Source organism: Amphibalanus amphitrite, unplaced genomic scaffold, assembly GCF_019059575.1.
Source record: "Amphibalanus amphitrite isolate SeventyFive unplaced genomic scaffold, NRLGWU_Aamphi_draft 001199F_arrow, whole genome shotgun sequence".
NCBI lineage: Eukaryota > Metazoa > Arthropoda > Thecostraca > Balanomorpha > Balanidae > Amphibalanus > Amphibalanus amphitrite.
The window spans coordinates 43,868-63,819 of NW_024882693.1; the positions used below are offsets into that span (position 1 = coordinate 43,868).

The 19,952-nt window shown below is 46.0% G+C and overlaps 1 protein-coding gene across 1 annotated transcript; it reads right to left on the bottom strand.

The window, feature by feature from the left end:
• Window positions 1-2,192: 2,192 nt before the first annotated feature.
• Window positions 2,193-19,750, bottom strand: LOC122371058 (sodium-dependent proline transporter-like). Its single transcript, XM_043347132.1, has 12 exons — window positions 19,505-19,750; window positions 14,833-14,962; window positions 14,384-14,569; window positions 12,856-12,999; window positions 12,546-12,698; window positions 5,555-5,706; window positions 4,974-5,212; window positions 4,679-4,809; window positions 4,237-4,472; window positions 3,820-4,032; window positions 2,868-3,038; window positions 2,193-2,713 (listed from the first exon to the last, which is right to left on the bottom strand). The coding sequence occupies exons 1-12, from the start codon at window positions 19,523-19,525 to the stop codon at window positions 2,573-2,575; spliced, it is 1,917 nt and encodes a 638-aa protein (XP_043203067.1). The 5' UTR covers window positions 19,526-19,750; the 3' UTR covers window positions 2,193-2,572.
• Between the last annotated feature and the right edge of the window lie 202 nt (window positions 19,751-19,952).

Consider the following 19,952-nt stretch of genomic DNA (forward strand, 5'->3'; position numbering starts at 1 on the left):
TCCAGCCGCGCCGCGCCGCGGCCACCGCTGCAAACAAACCGGGGCGACAGCCTGCACCCAGCGGCCCCGGAACAGTCGCAGGGCAGGGCGGCCACAGCATAGCAGCGGCACAGCGCGTCACAGCCTCAGCATAGCCTCAGCACAGCCACAACACAGTCTCAGCACAGCCTCAGCACAGCCACAACACAGTTAACCCGCGCCCCGTAGGGGGGGGGGCCGAAACGCCCCCCCTGTCCTTTTCGGTCGATATCTCCTAAACGGCTGGAGATATCGCCACCAAACTTTCAGGACCCCTCCGGGCATCAATTTTACACATTTTGACCAAAAATTTTTCCAGAGGCTGTGATAGGTTGGCCACAAATGACGTCAGAGTGACGTCATGTTCTGTCATTTTCGACCGAAAAAAGACCTTCGCGAGAAGACCTGTCAGGCCTACAGCTTTGAAGATACAGAAAAATGATCAAGACATAAAAGGTGTAGAATTAACAGTGCTACAAAACTGCTATCTCGGATTTTTGAAATTTTTGAGTTTTGATCCCCAAAAATCAAAAAAGCATTTTTTTTATATATTAGCCAAAAAATCCAAAAAGTTTTTTGAGTTTCGAAAAAACCGGAATATATGTGATAGTACCTACCGTCTTCTATCTACCTACCAAATTTCAGATCGATACCTCGTTTTTGGCCAAGTTATAGCGAAAAAACTGTTCAAAAATGATGACGTCAAATTTTCAAACTCAATTTTTGGCATTTCTAGAACTCGTAGAGCAAAACAAAGACCACCACTAGACTCCCCGTGACGAGTTGCATCGAATGGATACCCATTTAATGCAAAAATATCAACTTTGAAATTTGACCTAATTTGACCTGACCTTGACCTGACCTTCACCAAAACGTGACCTAGGCTGGCCCCAAAGGCTGCCTAACCCACATAATCGCATTTGTCATGTAAAATGGACCATAAAACATGCATCACACGACACATTCATATTGTGACCCCCGGTGACCTGACCTCGCTGTGACCTGACCTGGTATCAGTGACCTCAGATAGCAAAGTATGTGTTTGACGAACAATATACCATCGATGGTTTTCAATAAATTACCAATTTACTCGATTTCACAGCACATTTCTTGAATTGCCTGTGAACGGTGAAAACCTGACCTTTGACCTGACCTGTGACGTCATCGGTTTGACCTAGGTCAATGAAATTTGGTCACAAGGTAGTTCCCGGGTTGGGCTATCAAACGCCGTTTGAATTTTGAAAATCGGCCGGTAACTTTCCGAGATCTTAGGGGGGGGCCGAAACGCCCCCCCCCCCCCCTACGGGTGGTAGGGTCCGCCGGTAGCCCTACGGGGCGCGGGTTAAAGCACATCCAGCACAGTCACAGCACATCAGCAGCACAGCCACAGCACACCAACAGCACGGTCGCAGCACAGCTGCATGACAGCCATGGCACAGTCACGTCATAGCTGCAGCAGTTGCAGCACAGTCACAGCACAGTCTCAGTTGGCTTTCAGCAGGCACACCTCACTCAAGGCATTCACAACACACTGACAGTCCCCCAGCACACCAGCACACCTAATTATGACCGATGACGCACCCATGGCGCACCCCCCAGCACATCCCTGACGCAAACATGGTAAAATTTGCCTCAGAGCTTACGTCTAATGGTTAGTGACCCACGGGCATATCGTGTTGTGCTCTGGTCTGGCCATGATAAACAATGCCGAGACGCAATTAGCTGCTCTAAATAGACGAATGCCGATGTCGATAAATGCACGACACGGGGTTTTGAGAAACGCTTGGGACAGGATATACTGAGTCTTTCAATCGCGGTTGCATGGTTAGGGAGGTTAAGTGTTGTTGAATGAAATATTGTTTGAAAAATGAAATTGCATATGTTGATGAAATGGCTATGCTTTCTCAAACTAAACATGAGTCGCCAGGATCCGGCATGATAAGAAGGAAATTGAATAAGGAGCTGATATCAGCTTCAGCTCTCATCATCACGCTAGCATGCTACAGTTAATATTCGGAATCAGGGTCATGCATTTCCATATGCCAGAATATACTGTTTCCGCACGTGCGCACGTTCAGGGGTCCGGTTTCCAAGCCTCGAAGACGGCTGGACCGAATGCGCTCATTTTGCACATCACCCCGTCGAAGTTCATTTTGTGCTTGTTCAATACACAACTTATATAAGCATAAAATATATTGTTGTATATTGTGTACGTATTTTCTCACATGGTACACATCCTAAAAAAACACACCATGTTAAGTTTTTTCGGCAATCTGTTTTTACACATTTTAGTGCCTTTAAACATTTCATTCAAGCTGGTTCTATTCAGTCCTTCTTCGTACATGCTTGGGATAGTTTCTATACTGTTATAACATGAGGATTACAGTTACTACATCGCAGCATGCTATGATGTTTGCCTACTTCTCAGTACTCACTGCTACTTCCGGTGCAAGTATAACAACTCGCATAAAACACAATTCATCAGCGACGATAAGAAAATCTTAGAGTACAACGCTAGGCTAGAACTCGCTGAGTCCTTCCCCGAGCTCTCAGGTCAAAGGTCGTCGTCGTCATCAACGTTTAGTGTCGCGTTGTCAACGCCGGTCTCTGGTGATGCGGCCAGCTTCTCCCGGGCGGCGATATTCCGCGAGTGTTCGTACCAGGCCTCAGTGGGGCGGCCAGAGTTCCTCAGACGCTGCGGGGGAAAACTGGGGTATCAGCTGGAGTCGACTAACACATGGAAGCATAGAACAATTTAGTGACTCGGTCTTCTTAGTTCCCTGGCGGCTTTGTCAAGTCCTACAGTTCCCTAAATTAGCATCCACCACGATCCAGCAGCCACAGCTCACCTCTCTGAAGTCGCCAGTCTGCTCGCAGGCGACGTTGTAGATAAAGCCGCCAGGAATCACGGCGATGATGAACATGGCGATGGCCCAGCCGATGCCGTTGGCGAAGGGAGGGTAGACGTAGCCGTCCACCTCGTACGGTTCGTAGTTGATCCAGCCGAGCAGCAGAATCAGCTGCCAGTCAATGAAACCAACAAAGATGTCTTTAGTTGGTTACAACTGTCATCGATTTGACATGAGAGTTGGAAATCATAGCGCTTGGCATCATTACGCGTATATATTCAAATTTCGGAGCAAGAGCTATGGCCTTATTCCGACTCCGCAAAGAATACGATGAAACGTTGCGACAAAGACACATCAACGTAACATGCTTCAGAGGCAACGCCGGCTTAGCAACTTTTTATTTCTGTCACACTGCTCCACCCAGATCCTTCAGCACATCTGCACCTGCTCCAGTAAAAGCTGGTAACATTATTTCCCACTCCTCCTGAGGAGCATCATTGCCTTAACATAACCAATGACTGACGAGGTATTTTTTTTTTTTTTGTAAATTTAGTCCGAACCTTTTGATGGGAAGGATTCACAAGGACAGAGTCACCGCTAAGCGAAGCTTGTTGCGATGACCCTGCCCTCTACCCTCCGATCGCGCAATTCCGGTTCTATGGCAGAATTTAGAGTCCAAAGTTTAACGTGCGCACAAAGCCGCGCACGGCCGGTCCCCTCACTGACTTCGCCTGGCTACGGCCTGCCACCAACCGCAACCATACCTGTCAGGAGGCCCATAAATGTCGAGCGCCCGTCGCGCTTCGAACCCGGACTGTCATAACCGGGAACGCGTGCTCTCACCACGCGGAGTCCAACGCTCTAACCAACTGAGCTACGGGACCGGCTCATATGCTTACTCGATCTCAATCACTCGATCCTGCGTATCGAGTGATCCCTGACCTTCACTCACCGCCATCAGGATTGGAGACACGGTGCCGTAGATGGCAGTGATGTGCGCCTTCAGTCGGAAGCCGGGGCTGAAGCCCATGATGTTGGTGAGGTCGCGGTAGTAGTTGGTGATGCCGTACAGCCAGTACATGCCTAGCAGCTCGGTCAGACTGATGAAGAGGTATGGCCAGCCCGCAGCGTAGTTGTCCATCAGGTCCACGACATAGCGGCCGCCCTGGAAATGGTTCCACTAATAGTGAGCTAGGCGCATACCTTCTGCAACTAAGTAATCTGCAATCATTTGCTTTGGGAGGATGCGTTGAAGAGGACACTGAATTGTAGTTATATACAAGAATGTTAAGCTGATCATAAGTGGCATGCTTCTAGGCGCTGTCATCCATTGATCATTGACTTTTCATTACCATTGAACAATACTTACCTGAGTAGTGAGAGGGATGCCGAGAAGGAACAGCGTTCCACAGATGGCTACTACCACCCAGGACTTCCACCGACGCAGCTTCGGGAACTCGTCCAGGACACAGGTGATGATTGTCTCAATTATTGCAAACTGGGTATCAAGTCCAAGCGTGAAGAGCATCAGGAAGAAGAGAAGCGCCCAGAGAGTGGATATCGGCAGGCGGGTCACCAGCTCCGGGTAGGCCACGAACGCTAGACCTGCGAAAAAAAAAAATAGAACCAAAAAGGTTGAAGAAGAAAAAGGAAAAGGCAAGAAGAGCAAACACAAATATTTGAGCGAAAAGAACCGGAACGTGACACTGCATGGCACCGAGTGACTAAGTCCATACTAGTAAAGCTTATCAACATTAATTGAAATAGCTGTTGAGGCGTACAATACAACTTGGGAGAAGAGCTCATCTTACCCGATCCACTTTTGACGACTTCAGATACAGGAACTCCCAGCTCCTTAGCCATGAAGCCAAGAACCGAGAAGATGGCGAAACCAGCGAAAACGGATGCACAGCAGTTGCCAATGCAAACCATCAGCGCGTCTCTGAAAAACCGCCGGACATTGACAACGGAAAGCAGGTCTCAAGGTCAAAAAGATAAGCCACCACGATTCAGCGTATTGCAGCGCATCATAAGGAGCATTCTACTTGCTTTTCACTCGTCGCGATGTAACAAGGCTGAGCCAATATCTGCGCCAAGGAAAAGTACCTGACGACGTTGTTGTGGTACTTGTTGTAGCTGGCAAGGGTGATCAGCCCTCCGCTGGCGATTCCCAGGGAGTAGAAGATTTGGACAGCAGCCTGGACCCAGACATCGATGCTTCTAAGCCGTTTCAGGTCTGGGACGATGTAGAACTTGATGCCCTCGGAGGCGCCAGGTAGCGTGACGCCACGGATCAGCAGGATGACGAGGATGACGACCGGGAACAGCGCCGTAAAGTACACCACCTGCCGCCAGTGAAATGAACAAGTGAAAAACTGGAACTGCAATGTCTTCTTAGAGAAGACAAAACTCGTGATTGCTTAACCAGGCGACTCAGCTTAAAGCAGCCCAGGTGACGTGCCTAATGGTGTGGACTAACATCCTTAGTCTTAGTTTTTTAATTCTTATCATGCCTTTTAGTTCATGCATGTTCCAGGGAACGGGAAAAGCCAAGGCTCATAATACTTCACAATCTGATATATTTTCCCTTTCACCCTGGGAGATGCCTTAAAGTTAGCGCGAGATGGGGAACACCTGCAAACACAACCACCTCTTTTGTTGGTGTTCTGTAAAGCGAAAAGCTTCACCTTTCCGGATGACTTGATGCCTTTGATGAGAGCTCCGCCAACGACCAGCCAGGCGACCAGGAGTGAGAGCACGAGTCGGGGCTGCACCGATCCCAGCTCGTCGATCCCGGAGCTCAGACTGAGCACGTGGTTGTTGTAGTACTCCTCCGCAGCTGGAAACGGTGAGAGGAATGCACCAGCCAACACGGAAAAAAATATTTACTCCGCGAGAGATTTACATACACCTTTTTTTGAAAACTCCTTTTGATGGTGTTCATATACCATTCATTTTGGAGTATTTCATGGCGAGGAAGAGTAATAAAAGTACCTCACTTTATCTGTCGGAGTAAAGGAAAGAGATTGGGATTTCATTTACTCCCCATGCATAACCGCTCGGAGTATACAAACCCGGTCGGAGTTTTGTTACTCTGCTGTGACAGTTCGAATAAGCATGGAAGTACGCAATGCAGAGTAATTCACCGCAAAGGGAGTTAACGAAGAACCGAGAGAACAGTCAAAAGAAAAGAAGAGTAACTGAACTCCGAAAAAAGACCTGAAACTCCTCTTGAAAGAGTTTTGCCGCCATCGCGGCGCTGATGCACGTGCGTTATTCGACGCCATTTTCAAGGCAGCAGTCGGTTGGCAGTTGCGCCATACAGTGAACATGCCGGTGTCAGTGGACTGTCAGTGGGTTGTGAGAGTTTTCGGCGGAGAGTGGTGCAGGAAAAGGTGGGAGTGGTGACGACACGCTCGGAGACGACGCTCTCGCAGCAGCAACTATCATCTCACTGCATATAACTGACAGGATCTTCGAGCTCACAATTCAGGCAAGTCCCTTCTCGCTGCGACTTTGGAGATGCGTTCAACAGTTATATTTGCTTCGTGACATATTAATGTTTTTTTTTCTTTGCCCAAAATATTGACGTCCAGTACTTATGCCGGCTCTTCCCGGAATCATTCTTTTTTGGTAGCTATACACTTTTGGCAAAATTAGAGAATGCAATGAACGTCATCACCGCCTGTTCCCCTTTGTCGTAGACTTGTCATGGCAGAACATACAAGGGTTGAAAACGAAAATTAATAAAAGATTTACAGTTTTTGGAAACCCGGGGTAATGGTTTACATGTTCCGGTTTTTTGCTCTATTTTGCTCCTTTCTTTGAAAAATGATCTGAGTACCTGAATGTCATTGGTTATCTGTGCTGCATGATCCATGCCCCATATTCAGTGTAGCCTTTTCATAAGGTAATTTATACTTTAACCCTCGCCGGCACAGGCCATTTTGCGTCCTTCGACGGCACAAGGGGGGGGGGGGGTACAACCTCCCTGGCGTTTGGCCCCTGATGGAGCTAGAGCTTCGCGGAAAAAACGAGCGTGTTGCCCTTGACAAGAGGAAGCCGATGATACCCAATTTTGAGGTCCTAGGTCATCGGTTGACCTTCTAGGTCAGGTCAATGACCCAAAGGTCGGGAAAATCGGGACCTGCAAGAACATCGTAAAGGGTGGCTGCTGTTTTTTTCGGGGCGCTGATCACGAATATCATGTTGGTTTTGATCACAGATGATGTCTTTATGCATGTAGGCCAGGTCAGGTCAGGTCAACCAGTAAGGGTGCTGCCGGGTATTTGTAGTACATAGGTGTCAACCGCCTCTGACAGCCTCGTAACATGTTACGAAGGCACGAAAACTACTTTGTAAATGTTCAAATGGTTTTTAACCGAGGTCACCAAAGGTCAATGACCTGACCTGACCTTCAGGTGACCTTGACACCCATCCTAATCCATGAGACCAACATCATATCACATGTTTGAACGCTTGAAACCACGAAAAGACTGCAAACGCGCTGGTAATGCGAGCCGACGTACGCCGAATCGCGATTCTGGCCAAACATGGTCTTGGAAAATAGGCCACAGGTCAAAGGTCATTTGGGTCAGTGTCATGAAATTATCAGGGTAGGTGTAAAATTGATTAACACGAGGGTACTGAAAGTGTCGTCGCGATCAGCCGCTTTTTGCGCGAGTTATTTGCGAAAAACCTGCCCCCCCCCCTTGTGCCGGCGAGGGTTAAACAATGAAACTGGTTTTAATGAAAGGCATATGAAAAAATACGTGTATGTATATATATTGCTTTATTAGAATAGGCCTATCTCAATTATTTTCCGAAAATTACCCGCCACATCAAAAGACAAATGCACTCAAGCGTGAATTCCGGAATTGAAATGTTTATGGAAATGTTAGTTATATAAAATGTTATACGGAAATGTTAAAAAGCTCAAGTTATCAATTGCAAAGGTTGAGCGCAGAGCAGAGCAAACATCACTCCTCGCCCAATGCAGTGACCTAATAGTTGCATCAAATTTCATCAGATGTTGGGAATGTCCCTAGCTCCTAGACAAAGTTTCTCAGAAACCCATTGACCCCACCTATGCAGACTTAAAATATTGTCTTTTTTAGTCACAACGGAACATTTTCCATTGCAGATAATGCTGGCAAGCATGGTTGGCAAACACGCTCGGAAGCCCGTTGCACGACGAGGAATACGTTGGATAAACGAATAGTGTCCAACGCGTGGTTGTCTATTCATCCAGCACAACCCTCACGGAGACAGTGTGTGCAATGCACACTGTGCATGGATGCTGAGCCTCAGTGTGTATATTGTATAACCTTAACCGTCCCCGGACCTACCGGTTTTCTGCATGCACCCACGTCGAGGGGCGAATCCCCTTCCCATATTTCTTTCCAACTTGAGCTAGAGGCTCGCGGAAAAAACGAGCATGTGTGCCGTCGCGAGATGCAGCGACTAATACCGATTTAAATCCGCTCTGACCGGGGAGAGCGTTTGGACACCCCCCCCCCCCGTGGTTTTCGCAGATAGCTCACAAATGGCTGCGTGGAGCCACCGTCTTCTTTGGCACACCTGCTCATGCATCTTTTCCCACAAATGTTGTTAAAATTTCAGACCCAGGTCGCCAAAGGTCAGGTCACCAGGCCACTTCAAGTGACCTCACCGCAGAAAGAATGCTCGTAGTAGCTACACCGACTGAATGATTATATTGCAATTTTCGGCGATTGATAAAAGTAAAAGAATCTATAAAATATACCTATATCTCAGAACTTTCATATCGATGACCTAATGCCAGGGCAATTTTGCGCAATCTCCATTATAAGTGAATGGGAGAAAACGTCGTTCTAAACACTCTCTAAGTCTATAACATCGATTGAGAGACATGCTAGAGCGGTAAAAAACCTCAGATGTGTTCAGCTTGACGAAAAGAATCGACCGATATGCAGCATGACCTTTTCCGGTCAAGTCATGACCTTGACCTTAACACGCGCAGTGGAAGGGTTGCGAGTACTACGCCCAGTGGAAGGGGGGGCGGATGTCGCCCCCCCCTAAGATCTCAGCTCCCACTAGAGCTAGAAAGACGACATTTGGAGGGTAGGTGCGGGCCATGGGGAACTCTGTTGTGTGTGAATTTCATGACCCTAGGTCAATATCTTCAAGGTCAAATGAGGTCAAATGTGATCAAATCTGCCATATTAGCGACTTTTTTGCGTTTACACGCCGATAACTCAAAAAGTTACCGGCCGATTTTTTTTAAACTTTCACTATACGAAAGAGCAAACATTTGTGAGTATGTATGGTCAATTTCTAGATAATCCAACAATAAATATGGCAGTTAGAAGCCTGCGAAGGGTAAGATGTCGCCGGCTGAGGCGGCATCGGCCGACGCGGGAAACGCGGCAATCACAATTTTGTGTTTACACACTCATAACTCAAGTTGTTACCGGCCGATTTTCAAAATTATTTGACCATATGATTGCCTGTACATTTCTCAGTCTTCTCACCGAATTTGACGCGAATCTAATATAATCAGCGGTAAGGAGTCAGCGCGATGTAAAGACGGAACCGTCCCGCCCCGGCACAGTCTACAATTCAGGCGGCGCGTAACGGCTAGCGCCGGCCGCCGCGCCGCCGCGCCGCCGCGGCGGCAGGATGTTTGACTTTACACCGCTATTACTAGAAAAGTTGTGAACCGATTTTCTTTCTTCTTGTACGAGAAGATCCGCAATTAAATTCTGGACAGGTAGCCGAAATTTCACATTGATATTATGCTTGCGGCGCGAGTTATTGGCGAAAAACAGGAGGGGTGGGCGAAATCCGCCCCCCCTTCCACTGCGCGTGTTAAGTAAAATTTTCAATGCCGATGATGTTTTTTATGATGCTGCCAACAGCAATGTCGCGACTCTATTGAGTCAAAGGTGATTACAGAAATACACTATTATTTTCGTAAAACGGTTATTTGTGGAGTTCTTTTTTCTCTCTAGAGGCTAAACTGTTGACCTGAGGTCACATCTGAGGACACATTACGAAAGAGCGTTAAAAATGGCTATCGAACGCGCCTTTTCGCGGTGCAGTGGCTCTTTTTGGTTCCCAAGCTATGCGTCGGTTTTCAAAAACTTTAAACTATTGAAAGAGGCAAAATTTGACCTTTGATGACCTCTGGTGACCTGATCTTTGACATGATCTAAAAATGACAGGATTATTTTCTTCATTATTTTTGACTATCGAAGTGCCGTTTACCGCGTGTCGCTAGATGACCCGAGAGCCGAGTTAGACTGGGGCGCGAAAACGCCGTCCCTCCCCCCCCCCTCCCAGCACTCCACGGAAAACTCGCACCACCAGGCACCAGCACGGCGCTGGATATGTGTGTTTAGAATCACACCCCTATGACCGTGTTACAGTGTTATGGAGAGTCTCACATCTCAATTGTTTCTGCATAAAAATGTGTTCATTTTTTAACCCTCACCCTGGCAGGTCATTTTTCATAACAAGGGCTGGGTCAAATGAGGTCAACTGAGGTCAAATGACGTTTGTGCCGATAACTTGTCACATAATAAAAATAAAGCTTTCAAAATGGTACCATTCTGTTCCTCTTGAACAGCCGAGTCGAATGATATGCAACATTAATGCCTCCTATGGCACCTAGAAACACCAAATTTGGTAGGTATGTGGGCCCCCTGGAGTTCTCACCCCTGTGCAACGCTAAAACAGGTCAAAAGTTTTTCGCTTCTAACTTTTTATCTAATTAAGATAGAACAAAAACAAAAGCAACAGTGAACTCAGCACGTCAAGGCGCGTCGAACGATGTACTTTTTTTTTGCTTGCTTAGGTGTACTTGAAATACTAAGCACAACCTAAGTACAACTTAAGTCTTAAGAATGGTCAAAATGCTTAATGTTGCATATCATTCGACTCGGCTGTTCAAGAGAAACAGAATGGTACCATTTTGAAAGCTTTATCTTTATTATGTGACAAGTTATCGGCACAAACGTCATTTGACCTCAGTTGACCTCATTTGACCTGACCCTTGGATAAGTACACCAAACAAAGAAGCACCAAGTGGCATAATGCTAAGTACTGTGGTTTCAAAGCACAAAAGTGATAGAACGAAGCGGATATCTTCAATATTTTCCGAATTGAATATTTTCCCATAGGCTTAACATTACGACGTAATGACCTCTAACTGACCTCAGGTCAGCGACATAAAAACCCGAACAATATGTTATACAACTCGGTGAACTTAGTACATCCTGAAAGTTTGAAGGAAATCAGTCCAAAATTGTGAGTTGGACAGGTGCATAAACAAATTGAAATTTGACCATGACCTTGTACCGGTTGTTCTGACCTGGTGACCTGACCCAAGGTCACCCGGATCTGAAATTTTCAGGTCTCATGTAAAAAGGTTGCCCCATAGGCAGTGCCAAATTTGGCGGTGCTGTGCGCCGCCGTTTTTACGCTATCTTTGAAAACCCTTAGGGGGTGGGGTCGCATCGACCCCGCCCCCTGCCAGGGCGAGGGTTAACATCTATGATAGCTGCTTCGTTCACCATTGCTGTACTTGCTGGACGCTACTATACTGGATGATACTGGATGCTGCTGCAGATTTTCTGTAAACCCAGTGGCAAATCCTTGTGGCTCCTGGCCATCTTGTGCTAAATCTGCTGTTACATGCATGATTTGGTTGACGAGAATACAGAAGAAATATTGTTTATAATCCAGTGTTTTTGTTGGATATGCTCGAGATTTTTTTTTCGTCTGCTGGTTATTTATTACACTATAGCTAAACTGTGTCTCCGAAATGCGCGAAAGAAATAGGAAGAGACTGGTTCTTATTTCAGCCTCACAACACACGTCACGTCATAGCATCATAGTAACTTTTTTGCAATGATAACGGTATAAATGATCCATATTTGTTAAAATTCCAGCTGGAAATGCTCTGATTATGTCAGTTGGGGCTTGTGCAATGTGCGTCCTGCCCAAAATTAGGAGTGACTCAACCCGTATATTTGGGGTGACATCACACCCTTTTTGGAAAACTCCAGAATGTTAACTTTATCTACTCTAATATAAGTACTGTATTTGGGATGAGTACCTTTTTGGGAGTTTTGGAACCACTTAGCATGTCTCGTTTTCGGTGTGACATTACTCCACAGACAAATTTAAAGGAGTTTCACTTGCAGAACAGGAGTAGTGAAACTCCCTTTTGCGATCATAACTCCGGAATAAGGAGTAGTTAATAAGGAGTTTTATTACTCCTCTTAGGTTCCACTACTCCCTATTATTTTTCACTCCCTAAAAGGGAGTTTCAATTGCGTTTTACAAGGGAGTTTCAAAACACCAAGGGAGTAATGAATCGCCTTTTGATAGTTTTAGGGAGTTATGGATAGAACTCCAAAATAGGGCGAATATCTACTCTAATATAGGTACTGTATTTGGGACGTCAGAACCCCACCTAGGGGAGTAAATATTTTTTTCCGTGAAGTTACGCTGCTTCGATAGACTGTTGTTGGTTGTTGAAAATACGAGCTAAACATTGCAATATCATAAAATAGCAGCGAAATTTTGTTATTCTCCTGCCATTGCCCATGGCTATCGGCTGCGGGCCTGCGGTGCTTTCATGCTGACTAAACTGTCCTCGGCATATAAGACGTAAGGCAGCTCACAACTCACGAGAGACGCGGTCCTTTTCCGGCACGGTGCTGTTGACGCCCAGGATGTCGGCCTCTGTGCGGTTGGTGATACAGTGACCGTAGTTGTAGATCCACCACGTTGACTCGTTGTATATCGCCTTGCAGCGCTGGTAATCGTCAAAGTTGAAACAGTCTGTGGGCAGGCACAGATGGTACACTAGTAGTCTTATCCTCGGAAGAATCTTTCACATGTTGATGTTTCTTCTGGACAGTGCTACACTGTATAGCAGGCGTAGGTATACAAACCTCGACACGCTGGAAGACTACGTTAAAATCGTTCCGGTACTCACTGGGCGTGTTGAAGTCGTGGTTGCAGTACTGCCAGGGCAGGTCGGACGTCATGCTGGAGTACGTGTAGTACACCGTCCACGCGATGATCATGTTGTAGTAAAGACCGATGGCCACCGACGCCAGGAACATCGCGATACCGACACCTGTCGCAGATAATAGGCGCATTATCTGCGTTATCTCGCGGACTGTGCGTCCAGATAAAAAGTTTTCTTATCCCGCGCAGGGCTGGGGTCTCCAGCCGAACGCGAGGGGCTAGGGGTGGGTAAATTTTACCCCCCCCCCCCCTGTTATCTCCCGAACTAATGGTCCGATTTGGAAAATTCAAACGCCACTCGAAAGATCACATCACGAACAACTAAAAACATGTACTTAATTAAAAGTTTGAGCCTTGAGGTCAAGGTCAAGGTCAGGTCAAGGGTACAAATTGCAAGTTTCTACAGTATCGGCCTTGCACCGTAGTTGCCGAAGAATGGACTGAGACTGATTGCCCAAAACGTGTTCTTAGGCTACCAAGACAATATTCCTGCTTACAATATCATTCAGAGGTCACGGTCAAGGTCAGGTCAGGTCAGGTCAGGTCACCAAAAACAAAATATAGAAAAGGGCATGTGCGACACATGTTTTATGGGTCATTTTATTCATAGAATTCAATAGGCACACTCAATAGGTGATATGGACCACATCTGGATGAATTTCAGGTCGAGGTCACGTCAAGGTCAGGTCAAGTGAGGTCAAATTTTGAAGTTGGTTGTTAAGGCCTAAAAAGGTGTCTATCTGATGCAGTTTTTCACGGCGAATCGAATAGTGCTATTTTTGTTTCCGTACGAGGTCTAGAACTTCCAAAAAAATCATTTTTCAAAATTTTTGTGTGTCGTGACGTCATGAAATTTTTAATAACTCCCACATTTTTGAATCGATTCTTCTAAAAAATAGTATGTAGGTGCACATAGACCACATCTCTGACATATATTCCGGTTTTCTCGATACACTCATAATTTTGGATTTTATAATTATTTTCCCAAAAAAGTCAGTTTTTTGAAAAATGTTTGGCCAAAATCCAAAATTTTCAAAAAACCGAGATAGCCATGTGATAGACACAAAAGAATTACGTATAACCTTTTTTTGTTACGTCTTGATTCCTTTAAAAATGAAGATGTTAGAGGCGTTTGAAATTTTGCCGTATTCGAGTCGAAAATGGTGAACATGACGTCACTAAGACGTCAATTTCTCAGAAATTTTCCGACGGATTTCGCTCAAATTTTCAGGGGACGTGTCAAATTGATGTACAAAAAGGTACTGAAAGTTTGGCGGTACTGCGCGCCGCCGTTTTTTGAGTTATTGCAAAAATTCGTGAGGGTGGGTAAAATTTACCCCCCCCAGCCCCGCGCGGGTTATGAGTGATGGCTAATCGAGCTTATTCAACGTTTTGCTTCTGCCGTATTTACATATAGTTAATGAGGTATTCAATATTGCCGAAGACACTAGCAATGCAAGCGTAAAAGCGTTTTATAATGTACGCATTCTTACCTCTCATTGCCGGAGCGTAGTTTTTGAAGAGACTGACGGGTGCCATGGCGCTGTACTGTCCCAAAGTCAGATCCAGTAGGAACAGGGGAATGCCCAGGCCGAACAGAGATAAGACGTACGGAATGAGGAAGGCACCTCCGCCGTTCTTATAGCACAGGTACGGGAACCGCCACACATTTCCGAGGCCTGTAACGTGGAGCAGCGCCGTCACCGGGCACATATGACGTCACATTGTGCACAAAAACAGTTGTTACAGGCATGCAAGCAGCTTAACGCCTATATATTGTCAGAGTATAAGGATATGTTACGAAGTAGTCTCTGAGCGTCAATATTTATCACTAATTCACAACATTCACCTGTGTCATCTGCAACATCTGATATCGCGAATTGCACACTAGACCACTACCACATATTTTCTCGCAGACATTGCAAAAAAGAAACATCCCCACCAACGGCATATCCGAGACAGGAGAGCAGAAAGTCGAGCTTGCTCGTCCAGTTGCCTCTCTCGGGGTTTTCGTCTCCTTCATACAGGTTGTCTGTCGAGTGTGCCGTGTCGGCTGCCTGCTGTGCTTCAGCCTATCGATACAGGGGAGAGGCGATTGACCAGCTTCACTCAGGGGTCTGGTCATTTTGTAATAATGCTGAACACAGAAAGAAAGTGTGCCGTTATCTACGGAAACAGCCTGTTTCGGTTAACCCTATTCCTGGCGGGGGGGGGCCTCAGGAGCCCCCCCTGAGGTTTTTTGGTTATTTCTCCCAAACGCGTTGAGCTAGGGGGCTCAAATTTTCTGACTTTTCCTAAAAGGCTTCTACGCAACATGTCTGAAAATTTTGAGTTGATCTGACCTCAGGTCAGGTCACCAGAGGCGGTTTGGTGACCCTACCTCAGAAAAGTTTGCAATCACGCCAGAGCTAGAGTTTTTGACCGATCAATTTCTTCTCTTCAGGGTTTAGTTAGGGTACCAGTATGTGCAATTTGTATATCTCGGAATTTTGATATCGGTGACCTAAGGTCAGGTCAATTTCGCGACCTCCCCATTATAAGTCAATGGGGGAAAAATCAACTCCCTGTTTTTACCACTAAAACGGGTCGGAATGGCCCCATATACCATACATGACTTCATATACGATCAACCTTCACTACCTTGAGGTCTGTTTTGCTGTTGGGCAGCTGTGAGGTCATGTGACGTCATCAAAGGTCACCAAAGGTTTTTGGCCAATAACTCCGTACAGGAACAAGATACAGACGCGTGGATGGTCTCATTGTGTTCAGCTCGTCAAGACGCATCGAATTATATACATGATGACCTCGAGGTCACGTGACCTGAGGTCAACCTTTGACCTTGACCTTTCGAGGTCAACATATATATCATTCGATGCGGATTGACGAGAGGATCACGATGATGCCCTTAGTTTGTTCCTATGTTGACTAATTCGAAAGTTATTCGAAAAAAACTCTCTCCATATCTAGCGCCGCCATTTTGACTTTTTCGACCCCTGTGACGTCATCTTTGACCTGACCTGAAAATGACCTTAGTAAAAATTGTAGATCTTGGCCGTGCGTATCCGATGCCGTTTACCGCTTGTCGTTATCTTGCTTCGTTCTCGAGATCTCAGGGGGGGGGGGCCGAATCGGCCCCCCCCCCCCCCGCCAGTTTCTTGTCCCGGCGGAGCCCGCCAGGAATAGGGTTAATTCACTTGCTCTCCTCTCCAAGGAATTGCCATCTAAAAACCAAGCGCCCGACGGTCTGGGTCGAGGTTCCAGTTGGTTGCGGCAAAAATTGATATTCAGAACGAAAATCTAGTAATTATGACAATCCATGCGTCTGTTTAAATAATTATCTTGCAAAAGTAACAGAAAATAAAATACAGAAACGTTCCCAACTCCTACTACATTACCCAGGTCCACCGTTTTTAGCTCCACCGAGACGTGGAGCCTCCAACAACACGTGTTAGTGGCTCTCTGTGGTGCTGTTTTGATGAACGGTGCACACTTATGCTGACCTTTGGGCGCACAGATTTAACTTGACATTTTTTTAGCATCATTGATATCATCTTGTAGGTCTGAGCACGTTCGTTTTTTTTACGTGGAGTTCGAGATCAATTAGGGACCAAAAGCTAGGTCCCATTGCTGGGAACGAGAGGGGCTAACAACCTAGTTTTAGCATTGCTGCCTTATATAGCACCTACCTGCTTACTGTAAGTTAGCGCCCCCTCCCCCTTAATCCTCACCCCTGGAAACAGCATTAATTTCTGAACTCTCCTTTAACCAGCGGCACGTTTCAATTAAAACCACTGCCTCGCCTCCACTCCCGCACCTCAAATCGTTCGTGACGTGAAATAATTTGATCAGCAAAGGCAGTCTTATCGTCTCAGTCTGAGGGCTGCACCACGATCGCTTTTAGGTACTTTTCGCCTTGATACTGCTGTCGACTGTTTCAAAATAATGTGTTCGGGAAGCTGAACATGGGAGAAAGCGTTACGAATGGTCTAAAAACTATTATCTCAAATCAGTAGCATGAAACTGATCAAAATAGTAAATGAGTGCAATTTATGGTGCCTAAAAAATATCCTTGCTGGTTGCTAGATTGCCATGAAAGTGAATGAAAGAGTGATTGAAAAATAAAAAGGTTAATCTTTTAGCATTTTCGAGCATCTTGACTCATCCACATATAAGGGGCTCGAATTTCGGGTGAACCCCTCGGTTTTCCCCGAATAGCTCACGAAAAAAGCGGCCGATCGCGACAAAGTTTTCCGTACCCTCGAGTTAACCCGCGGCCTGATTGGGTGTCAGGCAGCTTCGCCATGGTGGAGAGGGGGGGGGGTCGTATTTGGTCACACTCGAGATTATCTCGAAAACTAAGAAAACTGAAAAAATGCGAAACAATTTATGGAAAGCTAGCCGCAAGATGTTTGGAAATAATCTACATAGACCGTATTGGGTCAGTTCATAGCTGAGGTCATTATAGGTAATAGGTTACCCAAGGTACCTATAATTAATACGACGAATTTTCCCGACATACACATTCTTCACAAATTGGCGCATAGCTCGCGAAACAACAGAGCTGGAGAGTCGCAGAAAAACGCACTCGATAGCTCTCTCATATCTTTTTCGTTAGATACACTTTTCTTATAATTATCTCAGGCCAATTATATGCCTACAGAGAGTACAAATTATCAATTTAAAGTGATTTTGCCGAAGAAAGTTGCCAACATCGGAGCGACAAACGGCAAACGGCATTTGATAGGTCGTTTAAAGATCTACAACTTTTACATAAAACATTTTCGGGTCAGGTCAATATTGAGGTCACCAGAGATCATCAACGACAAATGTTTTGGAATTGTTTTTTTTTATATAACTTTTGAACTAAGAAACGTAAAGACATAAAATTACTTCATTTTTTGTTGCTCTCGTCGAGGCGATGCGAAATAAGTATGCGATGACCTTCACAGGTCAATTTGAAATTTGACCCGAGGTCAAGGTCATGTCATTCACCAATGAGGTTGTCGGATATGGTCATGTTGCATATCAAACCACGCGCCTTGACTTGGTACCACTTACATTAGCACCATCATGTCGTGATTAATTGACAAAAAACAATTATTTATGACGTCACATGACCTCAAATGACCTTTCCCGGTGCCTCTGTCAATAAGCGGGACCAGGATCATCACCGATGAGATAATCTTCCATGATACTGAAAAAATTGGGTGGTTTTGACTCGTTTACACAAAGCAGGAAACATTTGAATATTTTCTTATAGGTTTGCAATGTAAAGGTCAGGTCAGGAGTCTGGCCTGACCTCAGGTCACAGATATAAAAATTATGAGATATGCACATACTGGTACCCTAAATAAAACCTGAACAGAAGAAATTGATCAGTCAAATACTCTAGCTCTGGCGTGACTGCAAACTTTTTACTTTCATGAGGTAAGGTCAACAAACGGCCTCTGGTGACCTGACCTGACCAAACCCGGCAACTTTTTTGTCAAAATGTGCGCAATGAACGTTTAGGAAAAGTCACCGAGTATGAGCTTTCTTGCGGCGTTTGGCAATGGCACAAGAAAAACCTGAGGGGGGTGAATCGACCCCCCCCCCCCTCCCAGAATAGGGGTAAGGTACCGACGAGACGCATATCATGTCCAAACGCTAACCCTAGAACGCCTAGGGGGGGTTGTATCAACCCCCCCTGAGGTTTTTTCGAAGTGCACGCTAAACGGCTTGTCGTAGCGGGCTGAAATTTTCAATACCCTCTGGGGCAACCTTTGCGCATCTTTTGCCGAAAAAAAAATTGATCGGGTCTTGTCAGGTCACGGAGTTATGACGTCATAAGAGGTACAGCCTCCGGCCGACAGTTACCAAACGTGTGCGCCGAATCCCTAGGTTTTCTGCCGGTGATACCCACATTGTTTGATGGATCATGATGAAACTTCCCATGCATGTTGGGGCAAGCATTGGCTATCGTGTGGTGCAAGAAAATTGACCGGGTCAGGTCAGGTCACGGAGCTATGACGTCACAAGAGGAACAGCGTCCGGTACTATTTTTGAAAAGCGCCCGAACCACTATTTTGCTTATTCTTGTCACCTCAATGGGAATATGCAGCAATATTAGCTTCTATAGGGAGCAAATGGACCTCCCAAATCAAAAAATACAATCAGATTTCAAAAATTTAAATTTTGATTTTTCGAATTTCTGCCGCCGACTGTGACCTTGCCGACTTCCGGCGCTCCCAACGCGCCATTTTTAGAGCTAGGGAAACGAAATACATACCAAACGATAGAGAATTGATCAAGGAACACAATAGTGAAGGTTTCAAGTCGATATCTCCCACCGTTTTGCCGCAATCGCCGCGGAAAATTGAAAAAGTCTATTTTTCCGAAAAATTTGACATTTGACCGGTCATAAGTAGGTCAAATGTTGACCTAGGACCAAAAAATATACCACCAATCGCGAGATCTCGTTGAGAGCAATCCGTTGGTTTTTTCCGCTAAGCTCTACGACCTTCCGTTTCGAAACGCCAGGGGGGGTCGTAACAACAACCCCCCCCCCCCTTGGTCGTTCGTGTTATGAGAAATGGCCTGGTCGTGCGAGGGCTCTCGACAAAATATCTACATACCTTTTTCTTCTGAGGTTCCATTGCTGAGTGAGGTTCGCCGTTCTGACCCAGCCGATCAGCCGAGACCACACAGCTCGAATGCCAGACGGGTCTGTTTCGTACGTTCGCACCACCTCCCCGGGATCACATTCGAGGCCTGAACGTGCCTGAGCAGCTCTGTGGTAATGGTCTCCCGCACCAAAACCTCACGGCCTCACACCTCCAACAGCAGGAGGTGTGACGTCACGCACTGCCAGGCTCTGATTGGCAGATAATGCCGAGGACACGTAAGAAATCGGCATTAATTCAGGCAACACGTGATGGGCATAAAGTTCGAGCATATGGTAATAAATAGTTATTTGTTATTTATGTCATTCATCAACCATTATTGTTATTTATTACACTTTGATACAGACGTGACCAGCTATAGATAAACCTGCACCGCTTGGGCTCTCGGATTTCCAGGCCC

Bases quoted from the DNA above. Each gene is read 5' to 3' on its own strand.
- LOC122371058 (XM_043347132.1), bottom strand. From the start codon at position 19,525: ATGGAACCTCAGAAGAAAAAG. The intron at 14,570-14,832 runs GTGGGGATGTTT...TCCACGTTACAG, and splicing joins CTGTCTCGGATATGCCGTTG to GCCTCGGAAATGTGTGGCGG. The intron at 12,699-12,855 runs GTGAGTACCGGA...GCCTGCCCACAG, and splicing joins CCACGACTTCAACACGCCCA to ACTGTTTCAACTTTGACGAT.